The 13518-nt window shown below is 37.1% G+C and overlaps 1 protein-coding gene across 1 annotated transcript in view; it reads right to left on the bottom strand.

Moving 5' to 3' along the window:
* Positions 1-13518, bottom strand: part of LOC131677557 (alkyldihydroxyacetonephosphate synthase) — a 29665-nt gene that overhangs the window by 8887 nt on the left and 7260 nt on the right. Inside the window, exons 2-4 of the mRNA XM_058957435.1 lie at positions 4090-4176; positions 2825-4013; positions 2399-2503 (exon numbers count right to left, since the gene is read on the bottom strand). Coding sequence (XP_058813418.1) covers positions 2399-2503; positions 2825-4013; positions 4090-4176 — 1381 coding nt within the window. The remainder of the gene's footprint in view (positions 1-2398; positions 2504-2824; positions 4014-4089; positions 4177-13518) is intronic.

The raw sequence follows: 13518 nt of genomic DNA, 5'->3' as shown, positions 1-13518 counted from the left end.
AAAACTATATTAAATGAACAATGGGAAAAAAATAAAACTACGATAAACGGAAAGCAAAAAACTAGAAAATGAGGAAAAAATAGCAGAAAGGTAAAAAATAAACAATAAGACAAATTGGAATGAATTTGAATAAGTAAAATTGCTTTTGGAAATGCAAAAAATATGAAAAAAAAGGAAATAGAAAAACGCTATGACAAGAATAAATGTAGCAAATAGACAAATTCTAAAAATTAGATGGAATGACAAAAGAAACAAATAAAAAAGCAAGGTATTTGAATATGAAACAATAAAAAAAAATTAAGAAAGCAGAACTTTTTCAAAAAAATGCGAATAATATTAAATAACAAAGAAAAAACTATAAATTAAAGTAAATGATAGTGTTAGCAATAGAAAAAAAAAGCTAAAGTAAGGAGCGTAAAAAAATGGATAAAATAGAAGTATGCAAAAAGATAAAAAGGCAGAATCTTACAATTGTAGAACTACAAATACAATACAAATCCATGTAGGAATAAAACAATGGAACAAAAACGAGAAACATGGATCAAATTTCAAATAAGAGTTTTGGTTGGATTTTACGCTATGCTGGTTTCGAAAACATTCATAATCCTGTAAAAACATGGATTGTTCTTTTATTTGTGTTGGTGTGTTAGCACACCTTAAATTATTTTACAAGAATGTTGTAACTGATTTCTAGAAAATAGTTCAAAAATAAAAATAAAATCGTTACGTTCAGGAAGCGACGTTCAAAATCTCACGCTCACTCCTCCAAAACGAAAAGATTTTGTATGCGGATTTAACTAACATTAGTTAGCTAATCTTGCTAACTAGTTGATTTAGTTTGATAGCAGAGTTCAATTTTCTCTTCGAAATCAATCAAACACAATTTAGCAATTTAGTTGAACTTATGCATCTTAGAATCATTGGCAGCTGAAGGATTGTGAACTGAGGGATCTTCTCTTCATGCTCCATGACATATAAAATTCGAAACAAAACTATTAAAATGTTAGTAGAATTTTCGCTATTCTAGTTACCTCATACACAAGATATTGAATTTTTGATTGTATTCTCAAATAAATTTTTGTCGAAAAAGTATTTGTCAAAATTTTGGTTTCTGTTAAAAATCCGGGCCCCCTTCAAAACTCCGGGCCTGGGGGGAAACACCCCGGTCCCCCCCCCACCTCTCGGCGGCCCTGTCCAAGAGTATAAGTCCAACTATTTCCACGTCGAGGAGCACCGCGGCGAACACGATAACTCTTGATAAAAAAATTTGACGCTGGAAATTCAACAAGATTTATAAAGCTTAGACTTGTAGTTACGCAATGAAGAAGAAAAAATAAAGAAAATAGAAAAAAATTCGAGTTTCGGAAAATGGCTTCATGAAAACCGAAAAATATTATATTGTACTATAAAATTCTCTCACTTTCCTTCTAAATAATAGTGAGAAACTTTTTGCAGTTTTCTGTGGTTCAGCAATAGGCTACACATTTGTGCATTTTCAAAAAAAAAATCAAGCGAATTCGTTGGTTAGTTTTTGAGTTATCGCCAATTTGAAAAGCGCGGTTTCGAGAAAACAACTATTAAAGTCGCCAATAGATTGAAATCTGCGTGTGTTACAGTAAATACGTGTAAGGAATGCATGGCTGTTTAAAGCAGAAGAAGTTCAGCGTGGCCACCGAGATTGCAAGACACTATTCTAGAGGTTTAACAATTAAACGATTAAAAAGAAATTGATTTTTTAGCCAATTACTCCATACGTCCCACTTAAAGCACATTTTTAATTAAAAAATCTATGCATTCAAGCATTTTTTCAGTATTATAAGTTGTCTGATTTCACTATAAAATTCAATTAAAAAGATATACAAGGTAACCGAGGCTAGCTTTACTGGCCGTATATGCATAAGAGTCCCATATTAAAAAACAGCATGCTGAGAAAAACGGTATTCAGGTTTTACATTTTCATTGAACCTAATGGATGGGACAACCATGTTATGGTATTTTGTTTGATATTTTCTAAACAAACCTAATAATCTTATTTGTGCATTATGATTCGGTGGTGATACAGAATACAACTCAATAGATACCTCATTTTTGACAAAAATCCATAAGGGACTCTTATGCTTTTATGGGCAGTTTACTGCCGTGATCCGCTTAAAAGTCCCATTTGCTATGGGTTTGCTATGCAGGTGGGACTGTTATGCGTATCACGGCAGTTTAGGTCTACGACTTTTTTTGGATTATGGAAGCAAAGTAGTTTCATTATAATTTTCTTATTACCATAGTGAGATCATATGGTCCTTCGGGAGTCATTTTTAGTTTTCTGCAACAACATTTCGTTATCCCAGTACAACACTTTTCAACAATGTGCTAGTCTACTAGTATAAAACATTCTCCCTCTTACCTTTTTAATCCGATTTTTCACATTGCTACAGAGTGTTTCGCATCGATTCCACGGAACGGACGTCTCAAAAGATTCCGCAACCACGTTGTACTCTAGAGCCAAATCCTAAAAATGTAATAAAAAAAAGTGAACAAACAAACATCACAAGCAAAGTATAGTAATGTAGTTTGGCCTTGAATCGCAACAGCTTCATTGTCTAGGTATATGTACTACTGAACACTTGCTGGGTGGTGGGTAAATATTTTACAAGACGCGTGCAAATCATTATTGCGTCCCATCGCCAGCGTCATTGCAAATATTGCCCCGACCACTCGAGGAGTGCATAACTAACTAAGTCAAGATGTTTACCGGACAGTTTCCCTGACTAGACGACCACTTGTGGGTGCAGCTTAGTCGCAATGCAAAACCAGCTCTACGATTTCTTACCCTGATGTAAGCGATCACGAAGGTTAGAATGTAACCTTTCTCGCCGTTGATGCTACCAGCAGAAAAGCCCCCATGACTGCTAGCGATGGTTAGAATTTTTCGTTCGTGCACTTTGATGTCCCGGCCGTTCCCTTCGAACACTAGGGTGGCAATCGCGATTTTGTCCAGGCTCATGCCTTTGATTTTGGTAATGTAGGATTTCTGCATATAGGCTGTGAGGTTGGACAAGTAACCACCTGAAGGTTTGAGTGCTTGACCGAAAACGAATTGCTCGTTATCGATCAGTCGAATACTGGCGGGTTGCAGGCGTTGCTTGGCTATCTCTCGGAGGCATTTAATCCCGGATCCAAAGTCTGGGAATACCAAGGATCCGTATTTCTTTACTTCAGGTAAAGGTCGTACCTTTATAACAACTTCTGTCACAACTCCCAGGGTTCCTTCCGATCCAAGGACGATATGGTTGAAATCTGGGCCACACGATATCCTTGGTGTAGTCACGTTCTTGTCTAGCACTCCTTGTACAGTTACCATTTTGACTTTCACGACAATATCTTCGATGTTTCCGTACAGGTTCTTTTTCATACCGGAGGCTCTCGTCGCAACCCAACCGCCCAAGGTCGAAAACTCGTAACTATCAGGTTCGTGTCCAACGGTAAATCCCAGTTTTCGAACTTCTCTCTCCAAATCCTGTCCAACTATTCCAGCCTCAAAGCAGGCAATCAAGTTTTCCTTATCAATCCACAGCATCTTGTTCATCTGGCTAGTGTCGAGCAAGGCAATCGGTCTTTCCTCATTTTCCGGACACGTCGATGCTCCGGATACGGACGTGCCACCTCCATAGGGTATCACCACCACGTTGCACTCGTTGGCTGCATCAACAATCTGTATCACCTGGGCGTGACTTGTGGGGAACATGACCACATCCGGGATTCGTTTGAACTGTCCCGTTCGCAGCGTGTGCATGTCGTGTAGCGTTTGCCCGTGACACCGAATGAGCCGATCTACACCATTCTGACTAAATTCGATTCCGTGTTGGTGAAGTTTTGTTGTGAACTGTGGACATGGAACGGGATCCGGAAAGTGCAGCGGTAGTGGATTTCCTTCGTGCCGATCCGTTAGGTCCACACCAAGATATTTTTCGACGTACTCTTTAAAGTACGGTAGTGAGAGAGAACCTCCGATCGGGTACCTATTGAACATAGTAATTATACAGATTAGTTCCATATTAGAAGCGAATCGAAGAGGATATTTATACGATCGCTTACCGATTACCGGTGAAAATCAGCATGCCGTCGGTGTACTCGAAGCGTGAGTCTTTGTAGCCCCAGCCGTTCCATTTGAGCAGTTGCTGGCTGTGTGTGGATGAAAAAGCATGCAACAATTTAATTTGAAGTTAATTATAATGTCGTTTCAACGTAAAAGATATGGTGGGAAACCTTACTAGCCGCGTCGATTGGACCACAGACAAAATGTACAGTATTTTTTCTTTTAGGTAGAATGAGAAAACGTATAACGATTAAACGCCAGAGTTCAAATCTGTAGGTATTCTCAAGGTGGTACGGTAGTAGTCTTTAATGTCCTTAGATTCTAATTGCGGTTGACTAAATTACTTCACGAACTGACGTGATCGATGAATAGATGAGTATATTTTGACTGTTTATCTGTGGTGTGTACAATTTATAAAGTGCCTATTATAGAGGATGTAATCACGACAAGAAAATATTGTATATTCCAATGGAAGTCAGCAGTTCCGGTTGCCGTCATACTTTTCCTTACAGGTTTGATAATATCTGCAGTGAATAATTGATAGGTGCATGTTTGACAAACGTGTAACCAGCAACGTGTCTTTCTATCAGTCCGGTGTCGATAGGGTTCTTTGCACTTTGATATCTTATCGACTAAACGATTTGTTCTACATGATGTAAGGACGTGTAAACCTATTTTTTATCGGAATATGTGAAAGCAAGGCCAATCTACAACTAAAGATAAATAGGGCACGAATGAGAAACGTAACCAGGATAAAAATATTACTTTTGTACGCTGATTGCTTTTCTTTTCTTGGGTTGGGGGATTTTTTGGTTGAGGTGCATGCTAGTGATGTGTAAAATCTTCTAACGTGGAAATTCGTGGACACTTAGAAAAATTGAAGGGTTGTGTACAGAACACTACAACGGTGACATAAAAATGTAGCTTTTATCAAGAGCGTGCAATATAATTATGGACCTGGAGAATATACAGTCTCGCGTGCAGTATTTTTTCCTTCCTATGATTTGTTAGTTACTTTTGTCCCGTGTTCAATCCGAGCATTCGAATCGATTCATTCGGAAAGAATTGACTGAATAAATTAAAGTACGAATCATCCATTCTCGGTCAGCCTAGCATGACAAAAATTCAAACAGATTGCATAATTTCTCATGTACACTCCCAAACTCTCTCATTTCAAAAGTACAAACGCTTGTGGCTTTTACGATAACACAAACCTGGTTACAAACGCGAACATGCAATTCCAATCATCCACACATACTTATGCCCGCGATCTAGCCAACATAAAACACCCGGTAATGAAATGAATGTTTTATTACTTTTAAACTTATAAACGTGTTCTTAAGCTTTAACCCACCGTTCGCGCGATCATCGATCCGTCACGTCCGGAAGTCCTCACCCTCTTTCCTAGCAGCCTAGGTTTATGCCTTCTGTTAAACCAATCAGAAAAAATGACGCTCATATCCACTAGACAACCTGACATGACCGGGAACTCTAGTGATATGGAAGAACTCACTTTCTTCTATCATCTGAACTGTACTCTGAAAATTAAGTGTCATATACAAATACAAAAATTCCCCGATGAGCTAGGGAACGCACTTATATGTAATCTGATTAACTCAAGCGTGCACAAATAAACGCTCATTCCCACGTGATCGTAAAGACCCTCTACGCTTGCACATCTGAACCTTACAAATAATATCACAATCATAGGATTTTCGATTGATTGACACCGGTGTAGTGAAGTGCACTGAAACCGCACCGTTTTTGCACTTTCTAGCAGATGTGCAGAAAACTGGGTATGTTCCATTGACACTTCTGCTAGAAAGTGCAAAACCAGTGCACTCCACTACACCGGTGTCAATCAATCGAAAACCCCATCAGTATCAGGGCCTGCTAAAATTGGTCTTAAGCAGTATTTTAGTGGGTGACATTACTCGTCTCGTCTGCAATTGTAGCGAGTGATTGTGACGGGAAGCCCTTCCGGGAACCCCACTCTACTGCTCCACACACAGAAAAAAATACGAGTTTTTCACCAACACGAACTCTTAGTTTGAAAATGAAACTTTAATTTTTATTACTATTCTTCATTAGCTTTAAAGGAAAACTTTTATTTTGATTATTACTTTTGATTAATTTAAAAGTTTTACTTTCAACCTACTTTTACCAATATTTTTGTCTGTGTGGAGTAGATCAACTATCGAAAACAAAAGAAAAGAATATATGAAAAAAAAAACACAATTTAGTATTAAAAAGACGGAATTTCCTTTGTTTTTTTTTTTATCAATTCCGAATCGAGAATAAAAGAATTTCTATCATGACGTTGAAGCGTCGTTGTTACGAAAAAATTTCCTATCAAATATTGTTATAAAGTAGAAAACGTTAAGTGTTAAAATAACAAAAATTCTAACAACAAATTCACTACGAGTATCACATTTATAACAAACGTTGATAGCAATATAACACGATTGTAACAACTTGAGAAAGCATAATTAACCCCAACATATGTAGCTTGTTTTACTTATTATATAATATCAACGATTTTAACGTGCACGTCTAAAATAGAAAATGAGAAAAATAAAGCATACATTAAGGCGCTTTTGGCTTGGGAGTAAAAAGCATCAAGTTGCAAAAGCTTTTTAGAGCATTGCCAAATGATTGCATACATGCCGGCTGAGTATCATCGTGAATATATGGACGGTGTTATTATTATTGGTTATTGCGATTTGAACCTTGGTTGTTCTGAGTTTGATGGGGATGTTTTCTGCATTAAGTACGATTCACACGATACGTCAGGCTTCCGTCACCGGTACGGAACGACAACGGAACGTCAAGATTTGTCAAGACATGCAGTTAAATGGAAGCATTCACACACAACATCAACGGCACGGAACGTTTTGACGTACGGCACGTGTGAGCGGCCACAAGAGAAAAGTATTAAACCTATCCTGACGGAACGGTGACGTTCCGTCGACGTTCACGGAAGTATCGTCTGAATCGCCCTTTAACCAGCGAGGCTTTTACAACGGATGTATAATAGCATAATATTCCACTGATCGGGCGAGGGTATAGATGCAAAAGACGTTTCCAGAAAACACACACATTGAACTTTGCCCAAGCCTAAGCGCTGTTTGTTTTCCTGGTGTCCTACACTTTGTATTCATTCAATTTTTATCACCAATGCCTATATAACGATATACTGAATAGCTTTATATTATCTTTTCAGATTAGGAAAGTGGGGTGGAATAGTGCGCGTCGACGCTTCTCTTGTACGTTAACATGTTTTACACAGATTTTAGAAATAAGGGACCATTCATAAATTACGTAACGCGAAAATGGCTCAAAATTAACTCCCCCCTCCCCCATGTAACAAATTGTCACAAATTTCTCTATCCCCCCTCCCATATTACGTAACAAATTCCCCCTCCCCCATATGTCACAACATGTCACAACTTCTCATACCAACTACCCCCCCCCCCTAAACGCGTTACGTAATTTATGAATGGTCTCTAATGCGGATGCGATATGGTAACATTGAGCGGATGCGACAAATGTTATTTAGGATTCCGCATAGATTCAAAAAACAAATGCCAAAGTTTTGAGGGTTTAAAATTAAGTCTATTTTGGGGTTTTATTATTAGCATATTTAATATGGGAAAGACTAAACAAACCAGTACAATTATCTCACACCTAGCAAAATTCCAGAAATTCAAATCTTTCACAGTAGTTATATGTATCAACTGCGAATATTATAACATATATATCAGAAAATTCGATAAATTGATGAGGATTTATCGATCTGACGAATTCTAGCATATTTCATGTTTTTCTACAACACATTTTACAAATTTGATTTAATTTTAAAGAGGAAATTAACAATATATTTGCATCAAAGTTTTCAGATATTTCACATATATAAATTGCAACAGCAAACAATAATGCCTGCTGGGACACGTATACATTCAGCGATTACTATTTGCTTATAAATTTTTGAAGTAGAATACTTCTAACGTTTCAATATGAAGGTCCCGTTTCAAACTTTCTGCTGAGATATTTTTCCAGTCTTCAAGTGCGAATAACTTCTGTTGTACTGATCGAAATCCCTATATTTTTGTACTATCTGATCGGAAATATGTGCCCGTATATTGTATTTGATTCCGTAATATGTACCATTACTATAAATAACGGAAATAATGTATTTCGTGAAGCATTGGTAGGACTGCCCTTTTTGCCATACAATGAACTGCGATACACGTATAAAAGCAGCACATAAGAAAAAATCGTCATTCGATTGCTTTCAGACCTCGTAGTAGTTGCTACGTTCCATGAGCTCGAAGCAGTATATTCCATGAATGCCGCCAGGCATCATTTCAATGATGTACAGGCGCGCCAGTTTTATGCATACAATGATCACAGACCACAGAACAAAAAACAGAACGCTCTTTCTTTCGGAGCTAAATAAACAAATTTCAAGTGTTCGCTGGCGATGGGGTGGTTGGGTGCGAGAGACCGCGCTCTCTTGCTCTTTCAATTATGTGTGGCGCGTGTCAATAAATTCACCTCGGCGCGCGTTCCAGAGTGCACTGCGGGGGGTGTATATTAGGGTGGGGCATTGTTATATGGAAAAACGTAATCATAATCTCATCAACGAAGCACAGCACTTTGTTGGTTCCATTTGGGGGCCCAAACAACTGTGCAAAATTTGGGGTCGATTGGTTTTGACTCGGCGCACAGTGGGACGGAATCAAAAAAAGCCGGACATTGATATTCGCGACGAAACTATTGGCTATGGCACTTTGATGTCTTCGGAAAAGTTTATTTATTTTTAAGTAGTTTAATATAATGTTGGAAAATTTTGATTTAAGGGGGTATATACGCAAATGAAAAAAATAACTTTGCAAATTGTTGCCAAAATTGATAGTCATGTATGGAAAGTTTGTAGACGAAATGATTTTATGAAACTTTGTTGAAGTAGCAAAATGGTTATCTGTTGAGCGAAAAGAGTTATTGGGTGAAATTGAAGTACAGGTCGGAATACCCCCTTAAAATGTGTTTTTTATTCTAACTTTTTTATTTGATTTTTTACAGTTTTTCGATGTTCTAGAAAGTTGTAAATGCTTGCAAAACACGCATTTTGCAGAATAGACCAACTCGCGATATCTTCGTTTTTAGGAAGTATGCCTGTTTTTTGGTATTTTTGAGCTAACTTTAAGGGGCACATTATTCCAAGGATCCCATTAGATCCCCCTATGATTTATCTATACATCAATAAGGAATTTCTTGCAGAATAACAAAAAAATAAATTTAGCTGCTACTACTTGCTACTCTACAAACCATAGCCCCTTAAAGTTAGCCCAAAAATACCAAAAAAACAGTCATACATCCTAAAAACGAAGGGATCGCGAGTTGGTCTATTCCGCAAAAAGGTGTGTTTTGAAATGATCTACAACTTTTTAGAACATCGAAAAACTGTAAAAAATCTAATAAAAAAGTTACAATAAAAAAAAACTTTTTAAGGGGGTATTCCGACCTGTACTTCAATTTCACCCAATAACTTTTTTCGCTCAACAGATAACCATTTCGCTACTTCAACAAAGTTTCATAAAATCATTTCGTCTACAAACTTTCCATACATGACTATCAATTTTGGCAACAACTTGCAAAGTTATTTTTTTTATCTCCATATATACCCCCTTAAATCAAAATTTTCCAACATTATATTAAACTACTTAAAAAGTAAAAAAACCTTTCTGAAGACATCAAAGTGCCATAGCCAATAGTTTCGTCGCAAATATCAATGTCCGGCTTTTTTTGATTCCGTCCCACTGTGCGGCGTAGCGCATAGCGTTTGGAATTTGTATGGAAATTAGTATGGGAAAGCCTACTTTTTGCATTTTCAATTTTACATACTATAATTCTTCCTGCAGTATACCAACAATTAGATAGAAGTGTAGTCCAGGATATGCTGAACAACTATGCCGAAGGATGCATGGTGCTAGAATGTCTCTGCAACAAGTTCGATATATCGAATTAATTGCCAAAAATCATTTTTTTGCAACACTGCGGGTGTACCAATGATATTTCATATAGTATACCAAAATAACATCATATATTTTATTTTTACCACATTGGTATGTTTGGATGAATTATTCAAAAGCCTTAGCTCAATTTCATGGGCGTATGTAGTTTAGTAGTAGGGCGTAGTGAGGGAAGAGGGGGGAGGCTTCAACATATAGAAATTCTAACTGAAATAACTGAAATCAAGTCGAGTGGAAATGTTTAGATGAATTATTTTAAAACATTTGCACAATGTTCTATTCATAATAGTAACGATGAAACGAAACATACTGTATCCCTCTGCATTGACTTTATATCAATGGAAGTAAGTTTGCAGACTGAATCAACTGACAGGGTGTCGACTCATTTCTGAAAATGAAATTCCCTGATTTTCCAGATTTTTCCAGACCTTTTTATAAATTTTCCAGAGTGCTCAAACAAATCAAATTAAATTAACATTTTTCAATGTCAATCGTTTGAGCTTACACCATTTTTTCATTTTTAGTTAGTTTTAAACTTATTGTATTTTCCATTTCAATTAAACCACTTTTGGTCTTTAACTGTCATGTAATTTAAATATTTCCAAATCTGAAAAATCATCATCATCAATGTTATCAGGCTCGAGGGATGACCGACAAGCAAATGGAGGAGCTAGTGTACTGGAAAAATAAGCGGATTGACATTTTGGGGATGAATTTCCTCATAGTGTTATGTATTTTAGTCTGTGTGGAAATGGTGATGAGTCTGGGATCTTCCGTTAATCTTTCGGCAGTCGCGCTGGTGCACTGAGTGCACGCTGCTCTGAAAAGCTAGCGAATTGTCTTTGGGCAACTGCGGCTGCTCATTCAGTGTCATGCGCGACTTCCGGAGGGTTAAGTAGGCACCGTTTTAACATACTCTATTACATTCCAAACACCCTTGAAGGTGGTCGTAACCCATTCTTAGGTCAATTTGCAATGTAAAGTTTGTTCGCGACAAAATATGGAAACCTAAAATCACATAGATCTCTTGATATATTCAACCATTGAATTTTTTTACAAATATGGACGTATGTCTTTTTTATCCAAAAATACATAATTCGTTGACATGTTGAATGCGCTTTCAACAATGGGTCGAAAGAAATGCGAATTAGAAATAATATGTGCGGTCCAAACGGAAATCAAAAGATATCTCATTGGAATAGTTCTAAAAAGCTTGGCTAATCGGCAAGCTCTGTTCACACCGTTTCCAAAACGTCTAATACTCGATTGCCATCAGCTACATATAAAAGAAATGCAAATTACAATCTTAAGAAACGACGAAATGGATTCGATAGTGAGACAAACATTCTGCTCGTACACTAATAAAATAATAATAAAATAAAAACGTCAAATTTGCTTGTGTATAATTCGAAGCATCATTAAGGAACGAAGTCATTGAAGGTATTGATTATTCCGAATTATAGTGATAGGCAGAATATGGGGGCTAAACACTTCTTCGAAAATTGTAGCGTGGATATTCTACCAATTTTTCCTGTGTGGCAATGGATTACAAAACTTGGACGTAGAAGACTTCAACCATGCTTCATGGTATGTAACGAAATGAAGTATTAAAGTAATTCTGAACGATAGAGAAGTCTAAATTTCTCAAGAAATATTTGGTAAAGCAGGGTGTTCTGCAACAGTGGGTGAACCAGTAAAAACTTCATACCAACAGGAAGGTATCCCAGAATATGTACTAAGAAGATTGTTTCCAGCACTTTTTCACAACTTTAAAGTAGGGGCGTAATTCAAGAAAATGACGAATAATCACAAGAAAACACAGACAGGTCTGCGAATAAATTAATTTTGGTAAGTTTACTTGTGATTTGAGACAAGCAGTTTTTTAGTCTCTCATTTGCCTGCTTATGATTTTTCCCACCAATTCGTCATTTCAGAAATTAGGTACCCTCTAAACTGCCGTTAAGATCGTATTCGTCCCATGTTCTATGAGATTCCCTCTATACATAAGACAATTATGCGTTAAATGGCAGTGAAAAGGTCAGTTGAAAATTCCATCTTGGAATATAATAAATACAAACAAATAAATAAATAAAGCGATTTTTAATGCAATCTGGCAATAGCAGCACACAAAAAAGGACACTAGTGTATATTCTATCTCTGCTCAAGCTAGTGCTGTAACTTAACAAACGTAACAGTCGCCACGATCTATGGTGAGTGATAATACACTGCCGATTTTTTTTGCGATGATCGTTTGTCTGTTTGTTGTGAGATGAGTGAAGCTTCGCAGCAAAAGGGAGGCAAACTTCGGTTAAATACACTATTTGTTGATTTTAAATATTGTCCCATCCGCCCGTCTGTTAACGGAAGGTGATATTGAAACTGAAGCTTGCGAAAGTCATCTTCATACAGTTCTATTATACACGGAAACCCATATTGAAAACGTTGAATTATTAAGCGGAGTTGAGTGTTGAACTGTTAGGTAACGACATAGTACGCGAGTACCTTTCCAGATTTCAAATAAAATTACAATGTGCCTTTCATAACTAGAACCTGAAACTTGGTGACATCATAGTACATCACTAGGCATAAATTTTAGTGAGATATAATTGAAGATGTAGACCTGAGCGAACGTTTTGGTCGTTTCTACCGCATAGCACCCGGTCCTGGAGGTGTGTCCTAGCTTTGAAATACTATTTGTAAATTTCAAAGAATCCTAGCAATAGGGATGTCAGAATTCTTGGGTTTGCCACAGAGATTGTTAACAATCGTCAAGGGACTATCTGATAATTTGACCCCAGAGCGGTCGTCACAACTTTATTTAGTTTCTTAATAATTCTGTCTGTCAGTGAGCGGAGCAGACAAATGACTTCAGCTGCAGACAAAAAATAGGGGCAGCCAACGTGCGCGAATAAGAAGTATGAAAGCTGTGCGTTACCTAATGCCGCTATGGACTAGCACTGAACACGAGTGGAATTGAGTAGCGCTTAGAATTAACTCGATGGCTAGTACATGAAAGAACTTGAATAAAACAAGTTTACGCCGTTGAGAATTAGTTGATTACAAATCCCAAAATTGGTCATATAAGCAAAAAATAGGCTGCCGCAAAACAAGAGATCAGCTACGATGCGATATACTGTTATACGATCATGAAGATTTATTTCAAGAATCGGCATTTTTTGACATAGGACTACGTCTTTGTTTTCGATATGGGGCTGCACTTTGCAAATTCTACAAAAATGATATGTAACGAAAAGTGGTCTAATTTTGAACGCAAATAATTCAGCCATCTCCCGATAAATTTTCAATTTTTTTGCGCGAATCGCCCTGAAATACTTTTAAGAATGGATTCCAATAGATAAACCCAAGAATGTTTGATACCTTGTCAAAATATCG

The sequence above is a fragment of the Topomyia yanbarensis genome, chromosome 1 (assembly GCF_030247195.1).
Source record: "Topomyia yanbarensis strain Yona2022 chromosome 1, ASM3024719v1, whole genome shotgun sequence".
Classification (NCBI taxonomy): Eukaryota; Metazoa; Arthropoda; class Insecta; order Diptera; family Culicidae; genus Topomyia; species Topomyia yanbarensis.
Note: the sequence above shows the minus strand (reverse complement) of the source record. Positions and strands in the feature narration are given on the sequence as shown.